General features: G+C 32.7%; 1 protein-coding gene across 7 annotated transcripts in view; it reads right to left on the bottom strand.

The window, feature by feature from the left end:
• CDH12 (cadherin 12) overlaps positions 1-22,687 on the bottom strand; it is an 812,943-nt gene that overhangs the window by 129,915 nt on the left and 660,341 nt on the right. For all 7 annotated transcript variants that reach the window (XM_016137287.2, XM_016137288.2, XM_016137285.2 and 4 more), the window contains one exon: positions 18,545-18,839. In XM_016137287.2, coding sequence (XP_015992773.2) covers positions 18,545-18,839 — 295 coding nt within the window. The remainder of the gene's footprint in view (positions 1-18,544; positions 18,840-22,687) is intronic.

Genomic DNA, 22,687 nt, shown 5'->3' with positions numbered 1-22,687 from the left:
ATAGAAAAATATTTTGAATATATAATACATAAAGGTTAGAACAAATTTGTTTCACTCTAAGTTTCACATATTTTGAATGCTTGACTCTCTTCAAAAATATATGATAATTATATTTTTAAATGCCAATGAGGTAATAAATACAAATATTTGTTTAGGGCTTATTAGAATCTTTGTTAAATATATATTTTAATAAATTTCCATATACAGCAGGTCACAAAGTTAATGTAATTTTTCCAAATTATTTTATTTGCTAAAATATTTAAATTTATTTTCTTCTCATTTTCCTTATTAAAAGTAAAGCATTTTGTATTCATCATAAAAATTAATTTCAGATTACAGAAATTATTTCAGTGATAATCACAAATAATGAATCTCAATTACTAAAATGTACAAAGGGGGTTGTATAAAACATCCAGCAGCATTATGCATAGATGGCTATACTTAAGACAAAATAGGAAAAGAGATTAAAATATGTTTGTGCTTTTAACTTTGAAAGCCTGACTACCTATTCAACTGTTAAGTCCAAGTGCTTATGAAACTTTATTTCTACTTTAGATATGTTTATTTTCAGTTTTTACCTAGTGAACCCATATTCTTCCTTTCTTCCCAATGATTAAAAATATCTGAGGAAATAATATTGACAAAAATAATTCCATGTGTATTCAGGCTAAATAAAAATTCAGAAAACTGTATAAAGAGCTATGATTTATTGAAATAACTCTCTAATTCCAAAAGCAGTTAAAACTTCCTTAGGACTTTGGAAGTTATCCTGGAGGGATGGCAAGCTACTTTTCCTTAAAATGTATTAATTTCATTATAATTTATTTTTCAGCAAAAATAAAACCTTTACAATTTATGTTTATTTGATATAAATGTAAGAATAATACCACATTTTTTTCCACAGGCAAAAAGCTGTCGTCAAGTTTGCTTCCTTTAACTTGTGAAGTCTACAACTATTTCATGGTTGGTTATAAAAATTCACCATCACTGCCAGAGGCACAGATACCCCTGAGAATAAATAAGTTGTAGGAAACTGGATTAGTATCTAATTAAATCTATTTTATTCAGGGAGTAATTTATGTAAATATGATTATATAGAGTTACTTCGTGCAGTATGAAGTTAACCATGTTTCTAGATAATCCAGAGGTAATGCTACAAAAAATCTTTGTATGTACGTTTGGACAATGTCTCTCTTTCTCTCTTTCTCCCTCTCTCTCTCTCCCTCTCTCTCTCTCTCTTTCTCCCTCTCTCTCTCTTCCCTCTGTCTTTTCCTCTCTCCTCTATCTCTCTCCTACTATCCTTTATACTTATTTTAAAAAATATATCTATCTGAAATTACAACATAAATTCCAGAATTGTGTGTAAACTATCTTTGTACCTATGTTTACACTTGAAATTTATTATGCTCATGACAGTCACGGACTTCCTGGTTATAAATTTTCCCTCCACTTCAAAAGGGATTGAAGTTCTGAAATGAACTTTAGTGAACCTATTTTAATATTCACTGCTGCCCGCAAGCTAGCTGCAGGTTATTTTAGTTACCAGAAGCTGCACTAATTTGCAATATCTTTCTATGACTATTTGTAGGTAAAAATCTGCAGGTAGTTGACTCTAGTCAAAGGCAAACTTGAGGATAGCAACATAATCCTTAAAATGAAAATGTGAAATAACCTAATTATCTAAATATAAATGAACGTTGCTTGACAATTTTTTAAACATAATGATGGTTTCTGAGATTGTTCAACATTTATGAAAGAAACAGAAATAAAGGTAATGAGTCATTTAACCAGCATGCATACTTAAATCGATACAATTATTTTTTATTATATGGAATTATTTTTTGAGCTCAGATGTTTCAAATTATAAACAATTAGTTGATTTATGTTTAAAACTGAACTAAAAAAATGTTACTGGTCATTCCTATAAGAAACTTAACTCAAAGTCTACTCCACTAAATAAAACTTAAATTGGTGATTGTATACTTAGATATAGTTGAATTCAAAAAACTCTTTAGATCAAAACTTATGGACTATGTATTTGGAAAATTTGTTGGTGTTCTTTGACTTCAAAGTGAGATCAAAATTAAGAGACAGGCGTTTAGTAGAGAGAGCATTACATGGAGTCTCTCCACATGGCTTCAGGCTGAACCATGTAACCATCCTCAGTGTCAATGTGGAGACCAGTGCGGCTGGTTTCATCTCCTAATCTGGCATCCTTGTTGTTTGGAAGAGTATTTTATTTTCAGATATGGAATATGAAGAATGTTTATTGTGGTAGACAGAATAATGGCTTCCCAAAATGTCTATATCCTAATTCCTAGAAGCTATCAACAAAGCACAAAGAGTCCATATACATATATATATTCTATTTAGGGTTAGCTGAAAAAAAGCTGACAATATATCCTAATTCCTAGAAGCTATTAATATGTGAGAATGAACTTAAGAATGAACTGTACTTAAACTTACGGACAACTAAATAAATAAAAAATGAGAGTCAATATTGTAGTATAGTGTTGCCCTATAAAATAATCTTGAATTTAATAATTCATGGCAGAAATTATTTTGTTAACCATTGCCTTATAAATTTGGTAGTTTTCCAAAGAAGAGCAGGAGTATTTACAAACATTTCTGGGTTCAGGGAAAAATTAAAATATGGGACACCTTGTTCAAATTTTATTAAAAACTTCGTGATAGTAACAAAAGAGATTTAACCAAATGCAGAGATCTTCTAACACAGAGCCTTGTGCAAATACACCCATAAAGGCAGCCCTGAAACTGAGTTAATTATAAAACATAAAAGTTTAAAGATAGGACTTATATCCAGCAGCATATCTGTATTGTTTATATTTCTATAAACAATCTCAGAATTAGATTTTTGAGGGATCTTTATAGATTATCAAGTCCAAAGTTGTCTTCTTTCTTACGAAGGAGAAAACTAAACCATAGAGCATTTTAATTATATCAGTAGCGTATATCACAAACACAAGTAACATTATTTGAAATGTATCTGTGCATTTCTCCTGACTGCCAGTTTAGAGTTCCCTCTACCACAGCGAAAGGCATTCCTGCTTCATATCACTAGGAAATTGAATTGCATATTTCTGCTCTAATTCAATGTTTGAAATACTCTTTGAATAGTTGCTTCATGCTGTGTTTGACAGAATAAAGAATGCCGATGACATATGGTACAAAAATTTTGAGGGACTGAGTGAATTGATGATCGTTAAGTAATAAAGAAAAAAATAAAAGTACAGAAATTATATGGTTTGTTGTCAATACTGGGACACTTTGGAGAGTTAATAAGACAATAATATGCTAAGAAAATGAAAATATCATTATACTGTAGTGTAATAATTATTTTTAAAAACATCATTTTATTTATTATTTATCATTTACATTATATTTATTAAATTTAGGAATAAAAATTAGGCATTACAAAAACTTTGTCCCTTAGAGGTTTGATAAAAATCACAATATGTTGCCTCTCAAAGCTATGAAAAAAATTATAAGCAAATAGATACCAGTTACAAACTAAAACTCACAACTGAGACTGCATTTGAAACCCAGTGTGTGCCTGGTAACTATCAGAGCATCTGTCTGGTTTTGTATTGTAAAACAAGAGAGATTTTACTATTGGAGAAACAACTGACATCCCGAAGGAGAAAGAGATCAGTTGTTAATTGAATCAACGTTTGGCTGGTCTCCACAGCTTTTATTCTCTAGCTACTATTTGATTATGATTGTGAGCAAAGAGTTTATCCTCCATTAAACACAACCAGGAGAATAGTGGGGATTTATAAGATAGGAAAGCTGTGTGAGTGACATGATTTATTTGGGAGAAGTACATGCCCCAGAAGACAACAACGAAATTCATGTCACTGAGAGGTTGCACAGCATGTTCCCTTGTGACGTTCATGTCCGAGAACTTTAGTGGCAGATAGGATGGTGGAGAACACGAATTATTCTGTTTCGGTTATTTTTTGGTGTTATATTTTTAAAAATTAATTTTTTTAATCCAGGTACAGCCTTATGTATCCTCATTTTATATGAGAAAATGGGTGCTTGCAAATGCCATATCATTTGTCTATGGTTATTCAGGTAGAAATTAATGGAGCTAATACTGTCTTAATCAAAAGCCAATCACTTTTCATATAAAATAGAGGCTCCAAAATGAGTTCTAAAATAAAATTAAAAGAAAAAGATAAATGGGCCAATATGAATATATGAATAAGCGAAGATTCTACTCTCTCGTAATGTAGGGATAAATTATTTGAACTATATGTCCCACTGAAAACAACCAAAGACAGCAGTTATGATACATTTTTAAACACCTTTTAAAAGCATTGAGAATTTACAAAATGTATATTTTAAATTGTTCCTTTAATTACACAAATGGCTTTTTTAGCCTATCAGTGTATATTGTTTTTAGTTCTTGGATCTCTACACTGAAATTTTTTATCAAAATTTGGAAACACTGGCAATTATTTTTTCAAATATATTTTGATGCTCCATTTTATGTCTCTTATCCTTCTTGGACTGTGATTATACATATGTTCAATGGCTTGATATCATCTCATGTCACTCAATCTCTTATTGAGCTCATTTTCCTCTTTTATTAGAGTTAGATAATTTCAAAGGCTGTTTTCAATGTCAATTGTCTTTTTTCTGACAGTTGCATTCTGCTATTCTGCTCTGCCAGTGAATTGTTAATTGTATCTATTGTACTTGTTATTTCTAGTATTTCTGTTATTCATAATTTCCTTTTATGTTCTAGCATTATAACAACTTTTCCATAAGTCTTAAAATATATTTACAATAAGGATCTATTAATTTCAACTTTGAGTCATTGTGATGTCTACTATTATTGACTGGATCATTTTTCTTGATTGTTTATGAAATTCTACTTCTTTGCATAATTTCTATTTTTTTTTATTATATGCTAGAAATTTTGAATAATATATTACAGAAAATCTGGATGTTGCTACCCGTGGAGGTTTTAAGATAGTTCTTTGAGGACATTTAAATTACTGGCAGATCTCTTTGACCCTGTCAGGTCTAGTTTAACTCGTTGTTGAAGAAAGTCTCTCTCTTTTGTGTTCTTAGACATAGAGAATAGCCCTTACTGAAGCAAACGGCCTTTACTCCTAGTGCATAGCCTTTTTGGTGCCTCACATGTCTGAGCTATTCAGTGCAATCTCTCCCCTGTGGCTAGCCAATAACTTCAACTCCCTGCCCTGTGTTACCAGCAGTATCTTGGCCCCACAGCATCTGCTTCCAGCAAGGCTTACAGAGCCTGACTAACTCTGTTCACGCATAGAGCAGCTCCTGATGAAAACCCATGCCAAACCCTTACTCTGACTTTAGTGCTTCCCCATGCCTCTCCTCATCATTTCAGCAGCTCTCGAACCACAGTCAATTCAGCGACTACAAGCTTTAATCTCTACCTCTCAAAACATTATTCTTACATTGCATCTCCTTGTGTCATAAGCAAAAGTACCCCTAATCAGAGTTCAGATAAATGTCAGGCTTGTCTCATGTCTTTTCCTTCTCTCAAAGAGGACAAGCTTATACCATTTGTCACATATATAGAAACTGTTGCTTCATACACATTGTCCACTTTTATCACTGTTTATCTTGAAAAGACAAGCCTAATACCAATAATTCTATTGTGGCCAAAGCCAGAAGTCTCTCTGATATGATTTATGTCCTTTAGAAATGCCTTACTCATTGGTCTACTAGTTGAACACATCTCAGTTTTGTGTAGCTATTGTTTTATAGGTATTATATTCTGTTGTTTCAGTGGTGTTTTGAAATGAAAAAAAAAATACATGTGTTTGTCCAGTCCATTTTCATAAATTTGAACCATAAAACATTACTCTAACACCCAGTAGACATATTTTTGCATGCTGTTTTTTTTTATATTTTATACTCATTGTATCTCATTTCCTGTGTTCTGAGCCTCTATTTGAAAATTGTAGATGAATATTATTTCACACATACAAAAAAATAATGCATTTTTGGAAGGAGGTGTTCCTAGGTATGTCCTTCTTATGTGATTTACTAGGAACAATTATATGGATGAAGAAAGGAACAAAAAAAATCAATTGAAAACTTTTATTTTTCCAAATTTGAAAACCTGCAGGAGAAAAAGCTGCTGAAGGAAGGAAGGGGGAAATGACTAGCAATCATTTCAATCCATTTAAAGTTTAGGTTTTTTTTTTTTTTTACAAATGGCATATCTTTCGATCTCTATAACAATGCTGTTAGTGGCAAATAATACTAACCATCTAAATTTCACAAAAAGGAAACACTTTTCTAAACACCCCATCACACTTCATCAAAGGTTGAATTCAGATTGTTGGTACTTCAGAAGGCATTTTGTTATCCCTTTAATATTCTGCCTTTTAAAAGTAGGGGAAGCTTTTTAATTTTTGTTAAATCAGTGGTCTGCAAACACTCATTTTGCCTTGCATTTGTCAGTTGTACAAGTCCTTTTTTACATATTTTTCACATGTCACTCTCATGAGAAATAAATTTATGGACCCAAAAATAATTTTTAAAAGTCTTCCTTCTTTTTCTATTTAATAGATAATAATTGTATTACTATATAAAAAGCACTCTAAATTATTTAAAATAGCTCTCCCAAGCTTACAAGCTCTAAACGTGCTTCTGTTATTAGAAATTAAGGTATGAAGAGAATGTTCTTGGTGATTGGGTGTGGTCCTCCATCAAGGTTCAAGTGACATACAAATTATACTTTAAAAATTCAAAATAAAATTCTTATGCATGCTATTTAAGCAACCTTTTGTACAGAGCTGAGACCTATTAGAAAATGAATTCTTTATAGTCTTTTTTATATTTCTGGTGTTTAGAATTCTTTGTTATTTTAGATATGCACTATCGTTGTTGATTATTATTTTTAAAAAATTGGGGATAAGAAATATCAGTAGTAAAAATTTACATGACTTTGTATAATTCTAGACTATCTAATCAGACTAATCAGGAAGAAATGAGAATAATAAAAGGGAATTCAGTTTAAATAATAAATGAATATATTTTACAATGGAAATATAAACATAATCATATGAGTGAGTTACTTCTAATTGAAGCTTTTAGCAAAATAGGCACTTACTATTAATTATGAAAAATATTACTTCTTTAAAGATGACAAATTCAGAAATAGTAATTATATTTTTTAAGATTTGGGAAAATGGAAATCTGTTTTATCCTCATAGTGAAGTTTTTACTAAATGCTTGTGATATCAATGTTTTTAGTATAAATCATTTTACTTTCAAACAGCATATACTTGATTAAATACAGAGAAGAAATATGGAATAAAACAAAATCTTTCGATATTCAAGCTGCCACCAATGCTTCCTTGTCTAATTTGAAATGTGTAATAGCTAATCATATTTTGGCACTCTCTTACCATCAAAGCATTTCATGAAACTATCCTATTATAATATAATGCTTTTTCTCAGAAGCAAAATTAACATGGATGACAGTTTAACTGACATGTTTTTTTTTTTCCTTCAAGTCCTGTGGCCAATTAAACAAATTGTACCATATTTTGATATTCGTTTTATTTTTAATTATTTTTAAATTCGTAGCTTCCGATTTTCTTATTTTCAAGTTTCAGTTTCTTGATCAGAATTGAAAAACGGTGTTAATAAACTTGATAAACTCATCCTGACCTTACTTTCTGAACAAGTTTTCTATAAATTAGCGGGTAGTACTTAATACTGGCTGTTGCTTTTAAATTTGCTTTCAGTAATTTTCAACTTCTCTTTCACCACACATATTTCAGTGAGGCAAAGAATTTACGAATCCCCAAAATTCATATGGGGAAGGAATGTTTCAACCTAATCTGGAGGTTATCTTCTTCCAATCTTCTTAGTTTTAGTTTTAAACTTTTGCTTAAAACTAAAAAAAAATATACAGTTACATAACTAAAAAAAAAAGAATGATGTTTACAGAAAACTAGAAAACACTTTACCATAAGCCTTTAATACTTTAAAACAGTGCTTAAATAATTTTATTAAAGTCAAACTAGTCCTTTCAACATGGACTAAATGGAGCATCTGATTTCATGCCACATGTTAAGATGAAACTCGCTTTCATTATTCACTTTATCTCTGGCCTTGCCTCTTTCTTTTCCTTTTCCTTTCCTTTCCTTCCTTCCTTCCTTCCTTCCTTCCTTCCTTCCTTCCTTCCTTCCTTCCTTCCTTCCTTCCTTCCTTCCATTTTCTAGAGTAAACACTCTTCTGCCTCATAGGTATATTTAAAATGGTGACCTTATCTTAAACACCTGATACTGGATCCACTAGCTCACATCTCAACTAACTTTCCCTATAAATAACTGATAATAAATAGTTTAGCCTTGTGGGCTATATGATCTGTGCTGTCAACTCTGCCATTGTAGTGTGAATGAGTGTGACTGTATTCCAATAAAAACAGCTGATGTGTTGAATTTAGCCCACAGGGCATAGTTTGCCCCACCCCCATCCTGCACTAGACCTTTGGAATGAAAGCTTTCCAAGGGTGCTGCTTCTGTCAGTTTTTCTCACTAGTCTAACCCCAGTACCTAACAGTGTCCGGTACATAATAGGTACCCAATAAATCTTTGCATCTGTTCAACGTATGCCTAGAATAAAATATTTGGCAAATATAATATTATATGATTTGGAAAACACTTCGATTCTAGAGAAATCAAAGCTTTACTTAGTAATTATTTGGTTTGATGATGAATTACTATACCTACAATGATAAAGGGATTTATTTTTTCTCTTAACTCAGGTGCCACACTTGTGTTCTGTTGTGAATTTGGTTAAAATAAATACATTTACTGGGCTAATTCCTGGATACACTTTTATATAGTGAAATTCTCTTCATTGTCTTTGAATTACACGTGATTGTCACACTGAGTTATTTCCAGACATAGATTTCAAGTCCTTCATCACGTTTGGGTTAAAGACTTCATTAACTTAGGATTCCTGCCATCTTGTCTGTCTTTGAGTCTGTTCATTTCATGGAACACTTTCACCTTGATTGATGGGTATAATCCATCAGCGTTTGGTTGCTTGAAGTTATTTTCCTTAATACTAAGCTTAGTGAATGCCTATCTTCGTACTTCAACAATGGAAGGCAGAAACAGAAATTATTTTGGAAAATTTAGCTGGCATCTATGTGGAATGTCCAGTACAAATGATCGAACCTCAGAGAATTCCTACTTCCAGAGTGGTTTTATGCAGGTGCAACTGCTCTCCCATGATCACTTACCATAAAGCAAGAGACAATTGGGTGAAGGTAGCTTTTTGCCTGCTCTTTTTGGTACAAAAACTAAACAGAATAGAGCAAATAAGGAAAAACGGTCTTGCAGCTGGAAGGCAACTTTAAAGAAAAATGATGTTCATAGCTATCCTGCCAGTAGCTGGCAAAGCAGTTTTTACAAAACATATTTAATGTTTATAACCACTTGGAGGCTGGAGAAAGAGTAATACTTCGAAAATATGTTTAATGTTTTGAAGCACTCAGTGGCCAAAAAGCAACTCCCGCTAACATATATTTAATGCTTAGAGTCATTTGGCTGTTAGGGAGAGAAAAAAAAGGAACTTGTTAATTTTTAACATTTATTGCTGATCGGTGGCCGCTAAAGCAACTATCGATGCAGCATGTTTTATGTTTAGGGACACACTGTGCTGCTACTAAAACAATTCATACACTTCTCTCAAAGCCATACAAAAACTGTCAATATCATTACCTTTGCAATTGTACCACTAATAAAATCATAGGAATCGAACAAAGGAATAAAATGCTCCCTGAACACACAGCCATAACATCTTATGACCCTGAAAATAGTTCCACCACGCTGTGTGATGCAGCTACTTCACTGCTGATACTGGAGGGATCACCAGGCCTTGTTCAATTTCAACAAATGTGTTAAAGTGACTCAGCAGATTCCAAAGCAAAAGTATAATCCGATAATTGGCATTTCTTACAAATCAACAGCTTGTCTCCACACATTAAGGTAAAAGAGTATTCACCAAAGAGGATGTAAATGGGAATAGAAAGTCTGTTATGCTTTTAAATAGACTTGGTACAGTTTGTAGAAAAAAATGATAGTAAATATTGAGCTTATGTGTCAGAGGGAGTGATTATATGGGGGAAAAAAAAGGACTAAGATAATTAGCTGGAATTCTTATTCAAGTTTTCTAAGGATGATCACCAAAACTTAACAGGATCTTTCCTCATTCATTGATCACACTTTTCCAGGTATTGTGGTAAGTATCGCTAATAAATTTGTAATAACTCTGGGAATAAGGTATTTTTATTTCTCATTTGCAGGTAAGAAAACCAAAGCACAAGGAGGTAAAATAACCTATACAAATACTCAAAACTAGGAAATAGTTGTGCAGAGAACTGAACTAACAAGTTTAACAACCACACACTGCATGAACGGAGCTTGTTACCACAGAGACCTGATATCTGTCCTCTTTCTCGCTCTTGAAGTTTTTTTCTTTTTTAATTGAGCGTAAGAATAAAAAAGATAGACACTTCCCAACATGCAGAAAAGTTTCAGAAACTAGTATTTCGGGGGTGGGGGAGGAATTTTGCCTTATCAACCACTTCCTAGGTCATCTTCAGCTTCTCACATGAAAATCTGGATTCAGCTCAACAAATTAAGAAATAAAAAATGGTGGAACCCTGATATAAACACAATTAGTATATGTGAAAATATAACCCAGAGACATTCACTTCTAGAAACACTAAATCCCTTTATGAAACAAAGAGAACCTCTTCTCTTTTGCTGATCTGCTAGAATAATTCGGTCCTCAAGCCTACATGGGGTGGAAAGAGGTAGGCTTTTGTGCCAGCAGAGAGGGATGGGGATGTGAAAGCTGGGCAGGAGCTGCAACGGAACAGAGCAAGAGATCGGACCCTGGGCAGAGTGAGGAAGGTGTGCACACTGAATGTCTGGCAAGGGGTATCAGACGTTAGTTGGTGTGAGGACGGCATCTTTGCATGGGAAACATAGCCCAGAGTGGGGATCCAAAGCCCTAGTGAGGTGAGCAAAACCTCTACGATGAGAGAGAAAACAGTGGAAACAGTGCAGATTGCGAAAGCTGAAGAGGAATCATCAAGTCATCTGCCGTGGGTGTGAACGCATTGGCAGCAATGAAAGATTGATTGATCGTAAACAGGGGCTTGATCGAATGAGAAAATACAGCCAGGTAACAAGAGCCAAATTTCCACTCTTGGAAGAGTGGAAAATTATAAAGCGTTTAAGAAAAACTGGAGTAAATGATAGTGTTAATTGGAGTTGGAGGTGTGGTATAAAATCATGTTTCTCAATATATGTAAAAGGACACAGAAATAAATATTATATCTATATATATGCATAGGTATATTCTTTAGTCATGCCTACTGAGAGGGCCTGGGAGAAATGATAGCAAATAACACACATAGCAACTAGATTTTGGCTTCTAAATATTATTCTTCATATAATAGACTTCCTTGGAGAAATAGCTTATTCCACAGTTGGGGCAAGAGAGGTACAAAAGAATTCCAAATCATATTTTTGGGCTAGAAAATAAGGGATAATTTAAATAATTCACAGGTAATATCTAAAGGACACAAAAATCAGCTTAAAAGAGCTATCATTGGCCAAATATAAAATTTCAATATTAAAATAAATAATGATAGGAATACATTAGAATCATTTTAATAGAATGAGAAGCCTTGAGACTACACTGATATAAATTTAAAAATTAGTAATTTGAAAGTGCAATGAGAACCAGGTATTTTCTCCAGTTTCAAAATATCTCCTACCGAAATATGTAACAATCACGAAGAGTTAAAGAGCAATTTTATAATGAAGTCACATCTAACGTAAGAAAGATGGACCTTGGTTACACACGCCTCCAATACTCACACCGTTTTCTAATCCCTTTCCCTGTAGTGAGGAATGGACTTATCAGGTGGGTCCTAATAAATGGAATATGGAAGAAGTGAATAAGTGGTAGGATATCAGTTCCCAGATGACAGCCACATGAGCGGACCTGAAAGTGCATCCTACCGCAGGTGAATTTTCAGATGCGACCACATTCCAGAATGCCAGCTTGACTCTGAATTCCTGAGAGTCTTTGAAGCAGAGACACCCAGCTAAGCTGAGCCCAAACGCATGACTCAGGTATACCAAGAGATAATACATATTTGTGGTTTTAACCTCTAAATCCTGGGGCAAGTCATTACATACTAGTAGATAATATCAATTTTGTACCAGGCGCCACCAAACAAATATGTAACACGCGAGAATGGTTTTTGAGTCAGGCAGTGGTCCTTGAGGAGAATGTCAGTATGAAGTGCCTTCAACAAACTGTTTATTGAATGGTGGACTTGGAATGTACTGCAGGTAAGGGCTTGCAGGAAAGTAAGAACATTGCATTGGAAACGAGAGAAAGAAAGATCATTATCACAAAGTGATTGAACATTTAGCAAAAGTGTTACATGCATTTACCTGGACAATAGAAGATGGACCGAGCGGCTTTTAAACAAAAAGGATCTGGGTCTTGCTGGTTTTAAAGATTTTGGGTCTTTCCAGATGGCAAAAGATAGTAAAATTAAAAATGATTTCTAAGTACAGATTAAATCCAGGGCACAAAGGAAAGCACAGTCCAAAGATAAAGTCATGGGAGTGACTGTAAAATCTTTTATTAAGACCTTAGAAAGTCAAGGATGGTTCAATGGCTTACTGTCTAGTCAGACAAATTCTCTCTTGAGATTAATAGTATGTATGGCTCAAAGCGTCTCCAGCAAACAGTGAGGATCCTAGGTCATGTAAGAGCTTTGTCACTCAGGCATCTCAGTTGAGTCTAAGTTAGAGAAGGATTCATCTTGAGATTTGTTGACTAATTCAGTCAACCCCGAGAAAACTCATGGGATACCCATACTATCTATATGTTCTTAAAAAGAGTTCTATGTGCAGAAAAATCAGAACCATGAACTGGAAGAAAAAAAGAGATTGTAGAGTTTAGGGAGGCCTTTGGAGCCACTGGATTCTATTGGCAAGAAGTCTAAAAAGAAAGTGCTTATTTGCAAGTCACATTCTACTTAACAAAAGGGGAAGGAGACATTGGAAGGTAGAACCAAAAGCCTAGGCAATGGAAATGAGACCCCTGGACAAATATCTCCAGGCTTTGAAGCTAATTAAAGAGCTTTCAACATTTACCAGCTAGGTTTCAGAAATGTGAGGGGCCAGTAACTCCTTTCTGTTGTGCATTCCCCCCTACCTTTTGAAGAGAAATATCTAAAGAAGTGATCTCATGCACATTTCACCATTGTATATTAAGAACATAGGAGGTAATTAACTGTTCTCTTTGGTATCACAGGTGTACAGATCAAGAGGAATTTAATACAAGGAGCCTCATTTGCACGCAAATGATGAGTTTCCGGACTTTGAACATATCAATAATGGGACCAAAATTTGAGCATCTTAGAAAGTGGCCATATATATATTGCATGATAGAACGACATAAATAATTGGGGCAGCAGGTATACTTTTCTAAGCAGACGATAAGAGAGCCCTCAATGATCCCAGAGATGTTTTCTCTTTCTTCATCTCTTTTAGAAAGACCATCCTGGGGAGGCCCTGTAGAGAGCTCCCTGTAGAAAGGGACTGAGGCCTGCCAATGACTGCATGAGTAAGCCTGGAAGCAAATTCCTGCCTCCCGCTGTTATGCCTTTAGATAAGGCCATAACTCCAGCCAACAGCTGGGCTGCAACCTCTTGAGAAACCTTGAACCAGAGTTGCCCAGCTAAGCTCTTTTCAGATATCTATGTTCTTGTGAGATAATAAATGTTTGTTGTTTTACACAGCTAAGTTTTGGGTTAATTTTTTTTTTTTGTGCAGTCATAGATCACTAATATAAAACCTTTATGAAGTAATAAAAATGAACATCATTATTAATAGAACAAATCAAAACCACGATTCCCTTGATAAGATACAATCTATGTGACATAGCTAACAAAGAGGCATATGCTGAATATGTAATAAGGAAACCTCAGAAAAACCCACTTCCAGGTTAAAAAAAACTAAGGTCACCTGGCATTTAAATGCCATATGTGATTTTGACCTTAAATGCTTTGTTATATAAGACATTATTGAAGAAATTGATGAAGCCTGAATGGGGTCTAAGTATCAGATTGCAATAATGCATTAAAGTTAATCTCCTGACTTTAATCATTATATTTTGATTAAACAAGGAGATTATCTTTATTTGTAGGAAATAGCCAATATCCTGTCTCCAACCTCCTGACAAAGACTCTGCTTATGGGACACAGCTAGAAACTAATGCTAGTTTACCTGTTTCTCTTACACTACTTGAGCTGTTCTCTGTGGCCATGGCTGGCTCATAGATGACATAATATATCTGCTTTATCATTTCTTGGTTTGTCTCCCTATGGCACTTTCATGAAAGGAAGAAAATGTGGAAATTTATATATTTTCTAAATTACAATAATGATAAAATAGATCAATGTTAAGCATAATCACAGACTTCCTATTTCTTTATTGGAATTGGACTATCTAAATATAGCCATGTAGAAAGTATTTTCTTTTTAATAATCTACTAAAAACTCTACCAAAAATCTTAGCATTTACCCCCAAGTTTCACGTAAAACAAAATAGAGTTCATTAAAAACAAACAAACAAACAAATAAAAAAACAGGGAGGGAGGATATGTTAATAGGTTTTCTCTTTGTTTGTTTTATTAAGCCAGAAGTGTGATTCCTTTTAGGTGTATCTTGTTTTATTTAAACTTGTTTTTATATCAGCGGATAAGAGCTATCTATTACTTAGATTTTGTTTTAATCAGGGACTCCCATTCTCAAATTAAAATAACATATTATATTATTATGTATTCCAATATACATTCCAAAATCTTAACCAGATCATCTGAGTTTGAAAACTAAATTTAAGACACCTAAAGACATTTTAAAAGCCACTATCCCTAGGAAAAAGGCATAACTAATCATAATTAATTTTATTCTAAAGAGTGTGAGAGTCATTCCTATTTTCTGATATATAAGAATTAAGTTTTCATATAAAAATAAAGGCCAACAATTAAGTTTCGTATGTATGACGTTATCATAACAGTTAAATAAAATGGCGGATGAAACTCTAGCTAGATCACCTGGCCCCTAACTATTGCTCAGGAAATGGTAGGTCTTATTACATAAAATGTAACTCAGAATTGACATCTATAAAAACTGTTATAAAGACCTGGTTACCAATAATCTAACCAGCTGCCTGAAAATGGCTTAGCTCAGGCAGCAGAAGATAATACAAGTATGAATATGAATTTGAAAATGTTAAACCTGTCAGCACTCTAGGAAAAGTAACTTAAACTGCATACTCTACTGATACATAATCACCAGCTATTAAAAGGGCACATTACAGTAATTCATTGTTACTCTAGTGATCTTAAAAAATTAAGACCACATTCATAATGACCAAATTTGTCTCCAAGGAGTAACTCTGAGTTGGGGAATATCTGGATCATTAAGTTATTTCCTTAGGTCAGAGTAAAAGCACTTTTTCCACGAATATTACTTCCATGGCATATAAGATGTCGCACAAGTTAGTAACAAAGTGACCTTTCTCTTAACAATTCATAGACACATTAGAATTTTCTTCAATTTTTGAGAACTAAAGATATTCTACAGTCTTACAAATTTTAAATATTGATTTTCTCTGAAATCTTTGCCCATGTTCTCACCACCATCTCCCCTTTGTACAGTTATATTCTTTGCAAATTTCACTTTAGTTAATTTTCATTCCTGGTTTAATCACTCATAGCATTTTCAGATGTACGATCCACTAATGCGAAATTGACACCTGCATAATAAACTTTGTTTTAATGTTCCAGTATTTCTCTATATTCTGTATTACAATATAAATTATTTTAATAAATGTATTTTAAAATTGGTCGATTCTTCTTTTTTATTGAAAATGAAAGACAAACGTTTTCAATTATTGAGAGAGAGTTATTGCCTAGAAAATAGCCCAAACATTTTATCATTTTATATATATATGTGTATATATATAACTGACCATGAGGTGTACTGTAACAATAGCTATGCCGCCTGATATACCATGTTGAGTTTCATCTGGTTCTAACCAAAAATTATTTTGATATTCTAAGAAAAATAATTCAGAGGAGGGAACTGCTTAACAGGGATATGGAGAAAGAGAACGAGAAAAGAATAATTGTTAGATAAAGAAATTTAGAGCAGTGGAGCATTTCCATATGGTGAGAAGGATATGCTTGAGAATGGGGTTCAGGAGTTCTAGAAACAGCAACATGATGCCTGGATGCACAGTAGGTTTTGGTTAGCTTTAGGCTGGTCATGTATAAACTAAAACAACAAACACCATAAATCTAACAGGGGGTCCTGTGTTTTCTGATTATATGTGTATAGGCAGGATTATAAGGAATGGCAAGAGTAGTGGGCGGTAGATATTTAATTTCTAATATTTAATTTATATGCAGTGCTCATACTTTTTAGCATTTATTTGAAAAGTGCACATTATGTAAATATAGTCCAAGAATTCCTGGGTGAACTCGTAGCATGTGATGTGGTTTCAGATTCAAAAGAAATATTCCTCTGTCATTAAAAAAAAAAAAACAATACAAAGGGAGGGTACACTGAACATCAGTTTAAGTATTTATTTGGAGTCCCTTGAACAATCTATGAGAAATTTCAATTATGGCACATGGCAAAACATTTTAAAGAATCTATTCTTCCATAGATCCGTCTGAAACCTCACAGCAGCACAGAAAGTTATGTCTCAGCGCAATAGTGCACAAAAGCTATTTTGTTCTCTCACTCACCTACTGCCTGCCTGATTTTCCAGATTTATTTCTCTCTTTGGGCACTAGCTGTGAACTCTTTATGTAAAGGCTCAGACTCTGCAGCTACCCTTTATCCTAATTGGCACAACAAAAGACCTAATTGTTCATTTAATAAGGTAGAATTTTCTAATACTGTATAAAGGAGTGTATGTTTGCTTTAAGGATGCTGTTTCAGTAATAAAGAGTCACTGAGGGTCAAAAATTCATGTAAACTCTCCAATTTACATGAAGTCAGCACCAGGTTAAACCATTTATTACTAAATAGATTGTCTTCTTAAAAGCCATATTTTTTCGCAAAACATTACCCTCATTTTTCTCCCCCTGTAAGATCAAGTCACAATTTTTTTTAAAGTGTTCTTTCCCATTTTCAGGGACTACTTTTTAATAAGACACCTTCCAATTGTACTTCTAAATTCCCAGTAACCATAGCATTCCATAAAAGAGGCAGCTCAAAAAATGTGGCAGAAACTGAGTAACAGATATAAAGCACTGAGGATGCACACAAAAATTTTAAATCTAAGTGAACAAGTCTGAGCTGATTTATCAGGTCAAGGAGAGAATGTGGTGTTTAAATGCCTATGTCACAGACACAATTTCAAGTGCATTAATGGTAAATCCATGTGACAACACCTATAGCCAGTAACCTGCTTCTGCCCTCAAGGTATTCTGTGCCACCTTCCTTGTGTATCTGGGATGATTGTAGGAATAGCAGAAGCCCTCTGAGGAAAGTCAAGCATAGAAAACATTAGCAAAGGCTCACATACAAGTTTCAAGTTGGAAGCTGGAAGTGACGAGTAGGTTTATCTTACAAATGTGCTAGAAATTAAAATTGGCTTTGAAATAAACTGAGGGATTAGCAATGGTAGCTGAGGAATAAACATTGTAATTTAAAATTGTCATTAAAGCTAGAATCCTTAACTCATCGACCTTAAAATACATATTATAGGACTTCATAAATTTAGGTTGTTATCAAAATGTGAATTTACATTATTATTAATTATTAAGAATGATGATGATACTATAGCTTAATTATAAATTTATTCTACTAATAACTTCATAACAATATTTTTTTTCTACTATGATGGTTTAACTACTATAGGTTATCTGTAACCTCAAAGAAAGCAATATCGTTTTTCTGGAATCTCTATTGATAGCTACAAAAGATGCAACACACCCCTTTCTGGGCCACTTCCAGACTCAGATGTAATACATACTTTGGATAATTTACTCTGAGCCAAGAATTACTATCTGGTGTTTGCTGGATGTGACAGTTACTTCCAGTGCTGTGTAGACATCTGAAATTATAATGATAATATCGGTACAAAGTGAGTTTTGAACTTCAAGTACAAAGGAATTCTATGAGTTTAGGGACATGCAAAGTTGAAAAATAATAAAGACTGTTATATAGCCTAGATATTTATGTATCTATTTATGTATTTCGAATGTAACAAAAAGGAGAAAACTAAGTAGAGAAAATGTTGAAAAAATAAATGAAAATAATTGTATCCTCTGCAGTGGAAGAATAATCTCTGGGTTTCAAAAAAAAAAAAAAATGTTTACATCAACCTTCAGAACATAAATGTTGAAAAGGCCTTGTTGCATATGATGAAATTTTGATTTTTCTACTCACCCACAGGAGACATTTCTGGGACGCTAGCAACATAAGGTCCATCCAAAAACTTTGGCTCGTTATCATTAATATCCTGTACTTTGATAATGAATTCTGATTCAGGCTCCAAGGGCTTCCTGGTTTCTATGTCCACAGCCTGAGCACGAAGCGTGTAGAAAGGTTTTTCTTCTCTATCCAGGCTCCTTATTGCGTGAATGTCCCCTGTAGTTTCATCAATGGTAAAAACGGTGCCAGCGCCATCTCCTGAGAGGGTGTATTTAACAGTGCCCTCTCCCTTATCTAAGTCAGAATGGAGCTTTGGGGGGAGGGGGGCGGGGAGAGAGAGAGAGAGAGAGAGAGAGAGAAGACCATTAAGTGGATAGTCCTATGTTCAGAAACCATACAATTTTTCATCAGCAAAGTTAAACAAATGAAATAAAAACCTTATGATTTTTTCCTTTTTTTTTTCTAAATCAACTTTTAAATTATAAAGGTTTTAAATACACACCAAAAAAAAAGTTTGAAAAATCTACGGTGAACATCTATATATTCCAAAGATTCCACCATTTACCTTTTAATCTACTTGACTTAACACATCGATTACATATACCTCCTTTCATTCATCCTCTGTTAATTCATCTTATTTCTTGGTGTGTCACAGAGATCAGAAGTATAACCCCCAAACACATCACCATGCATAATTCTTTTATATACTTTTAGAGACAAAATTTTCATAAAAAGAAAAGTACAAATTTTACGTATACTTAATTTCATTTTAAATAATTGTTAAAATTAAAATAAATTTGCTCATAAACACCAAGTCATACACCTTCCAAATATCTTGAAGGTAGAAATCAAGAACCTGAATTTAGTGGAAGATAAGATAAAGGAACTCAGTAAACATTGAATATTTCATTTGAAAGGAGAGGAGCATTTTGGCAGGCCAGAACAGTTTCAATTATGCAGAATAGAGTTGCCTCCTTTTAATAGACTGACTTTCAAGGAGTTATTCAATATTACCCATCCAAATGATGGGTAGAATCACTGATTATCTTTTCAAAGTCAAAGCCAAATTGCTTGTTCTAATTTGTTTTATATGTTTGAAAACTTATAGAAAATTTTTGAAGTTTTACTAATTTCTTCTGAAATTCAACATATATATAATTCACTACTATAGCTGGAATAAGATACACATAAATAGCATAGGAGAGAGGACCAAAAAGAAGAGGAATTATTACTGTGATACTAGAAGTCTGTTTTTCAAACTGGAGTCCAAAATTAATAGAAGCCAGACATAGTCTTGGAGATCTATGAATTATCAGAAATGAATAAATACGTATATGTTATATATATTAAATAAATATTTTATATAATTATTTAAGAATATGTATACTTTTATAAATATATATTTTATAAATACAATAAAATAAATTTTATATAAATTATGTAAGATACATATTCTTAAAAATAATGGGTCTTTTTTATTCAGATGCTGATGTAAAATAGTTTTTAAACTATTCTCACTCATTTGGGTACACACTTCTGATTTCAATGTCCAAGTTTTTTATTATTATCATTATTTAAAAGATCATGTCAAATAGTCAACAGATCAGTCAAAAGAAAGAGCTAAAGTTTTAAAGTATCCATAATCATTTGGTCTATCCTTTAAAATTTATACTGTATGATTTCACTTATTGTGGAATATAAAAGCAAAACAAAGCAAACAAAACAAAAACAGCTTCATAGAAACAGAGATCAAAGGAATGACTTCCAGAAGGAAGGAGTGGGGAGATAGATGAAAAAAGAAAGGGTAATATAGTCAATAATATTGTAATAGGTTTAGATGATGACATTTGATTACTAGAATTAGTCAGGTGATCCCACTGTAAGTTATAAAAATGTCAATTCACTATATAGTACATCTAAAACTGATATAATCAATATAAGATTATAGACCAACTATATTTAAATTTAAAAATATTTTTAAAATTATATACAAATTCAGATCTCTTGTAAATTTTTAAGTAATATAAATAGTCTATTGCAAATAGACTTACTGATATTAGTAATATCAAAACGAAAGTACATAAACTCAGCCATGGTTACATCTTTGCTCTTAAACTCAACATTCTGGTTTAGGTTCACTAAAATAATATTATCCTTCAAATTAATGTTATCAATATGAATTGATTCATTTTGTAAGTTTGTTTTGACTTCAAAGTTTATCTGACAATATATTCGTATGCATATAAGCAAAAGTAAAAGGATATAATTTAACAAATGAGAAAACAGTAAGGGGGCACTAAGTTTTGATTTCAATATATTTTTCTCAAGTCTAAGGAAAATGCTGTGAATGACAAGAAAAATTCTTCCCCTTCCTGCAATTTTTTACAAACAGCTATCAAGCATAGGCAGTTTCAAGCAGAAAAACAGAGTCATAGATAAATCTTCTTTGAACTTAGAAATTTGAAGTTACAAATTTTAACCATACTATTAGAGATATTCAACAGAGTGGGTACTGCTTTTGCTTTTAAATTTATTAGAAGATACGAGACAGGCAAAAACTCAATGCAAAAGCAATAACTTTATAAACTGGATCCATTTTGCCAATGGCTAAAAAACACATGTTGTAATATTGTGGAAACCGAGTGAAAATTCTAAGTAGGTTTTTACAATTTGAACTAAGTAGAGTTATCAAAAAAAATCCTCATTTAGCTAAAATCAGAACCATTTGCTTTTCAAACTGACATAATAAAAAAACAAATGTGTTTTCAGCTCTATCCAGAATCCAAATTAAATTTAGATTGCTGGTACTCCTTACTCTTCTACTTTTTCCTTCTGATATAAATCTGAGTTTTGTAGATATTAAAGCTTCAAAACATATGTGTAAATATGTTCAAATTTGAACTGAAAATGAATATGATAAATGTAAAACTCTTGAGAGGATTAGAATTTTTATAGTAGCTCATTGCATGATAATATCTTAATGGAGATCACATATAATAACCTGCATTGACAAACAATATTTAAAATGAGCTATTTCAGGGTTGATTGAGTCAGCATCTGGGTGACTAGCTAAGGGTATAGGTGTTTTTCTGCTGTCAAGTCTAATATCAAATATATGATGTTGACCTTGTGTTGGGTACTGTAGAATTTTCTTCATATCACATGCAAAATAATTTGAATAGAGAATATAAACTAAAATGAAAATCTCCATCATCTTCTTACCTAGACATAAATTCTTTTATCATTCTATATATTTTCAGTTACACATATACATGAAAATGAGTGTATATAAATATATATGTATCTGAAAGGATAAACTCAAATATATTTACATATTAATATTTACATATAATTTTTCTGATTGTACATACATTTACATAATATTTTTTTAAAAAGGAGTCGATATTTCAATAACTATATACTATCATCATTTTAGTCCTTTGAAATTCTTCGAAATTATTTTTAATGTCTGTATTACATTTATTCAAGGATGTCAATGGTTTTTGCTTATCCCTTCATAGACAAGGCAATGAATGTGTGTAAGCATTTTCTACTATTTAGTTCCTTTGAAATAAAAGGATAATTTTCACATTAAGAATATAATTTTTATGAATCAAAAAACTTTTGATTCTTGAGTGATTCCATAAATTGATCTCTAGAGATACAATTTTTTTTTAAAATCTGTCAGTATGGGAATGTAGGCTTACTGTATAGAGCTCAACTACTTCTTAGTTCATTTACATAAAGGAGGGAGTGGTACAGGAGGAGGATTCCCATGCTTTGCCTAATCTTTGGGTTGGTTAACTAAAAAATCACATGATGTCATTTGACACAGTGGCTTTAAGCTATATATACCACGAGCTAATAATTCCACAAGAATAAAACTATTTTCCTTTATAGACATTTAAAAAGAACAGCAAGAAATGTTTCTTATTTCAATTACTTTTAAAAAGCTGTTTCTGGGTAGGTGCTGACTGTATTTACTGACTGAAGCAGCCATCTCCCATAAAATTATCTTTTAGTATTAATGCTTAAAATAAAATTTGTCCCAGAAACAAAGTTCCATAAATGATGGATGTAGAAATATGCAGTATCCAGGCAATTGTTTTGTGGAAATCGTGTGGTTATTTTCTAATGTTTCCCAAGTCATCTCAGCTG

This window comes from Rousettus aegyptiacus, unplaced genomic scaffold (assembly GCF_014176215.1).
Source record: "Rousettus aegyptiacus isolate mRouAeg1 unplaced genomic scaffold, mRouAeg1.p scaffold_m13_p_8, whole genome shotgun sequence".
Lineage (NCBI taxonomy): Eukaryota > Metazoa > Chordata > Mammalia > Chiroptera > Pteropodidae > Rousettus > Rousettus aegyptiacus.
The sequence above is the reverse complement of the archived record's forward strand: the minus strand, read 5'-3'. Positions and strand labels throughout refer to the sequence as shown.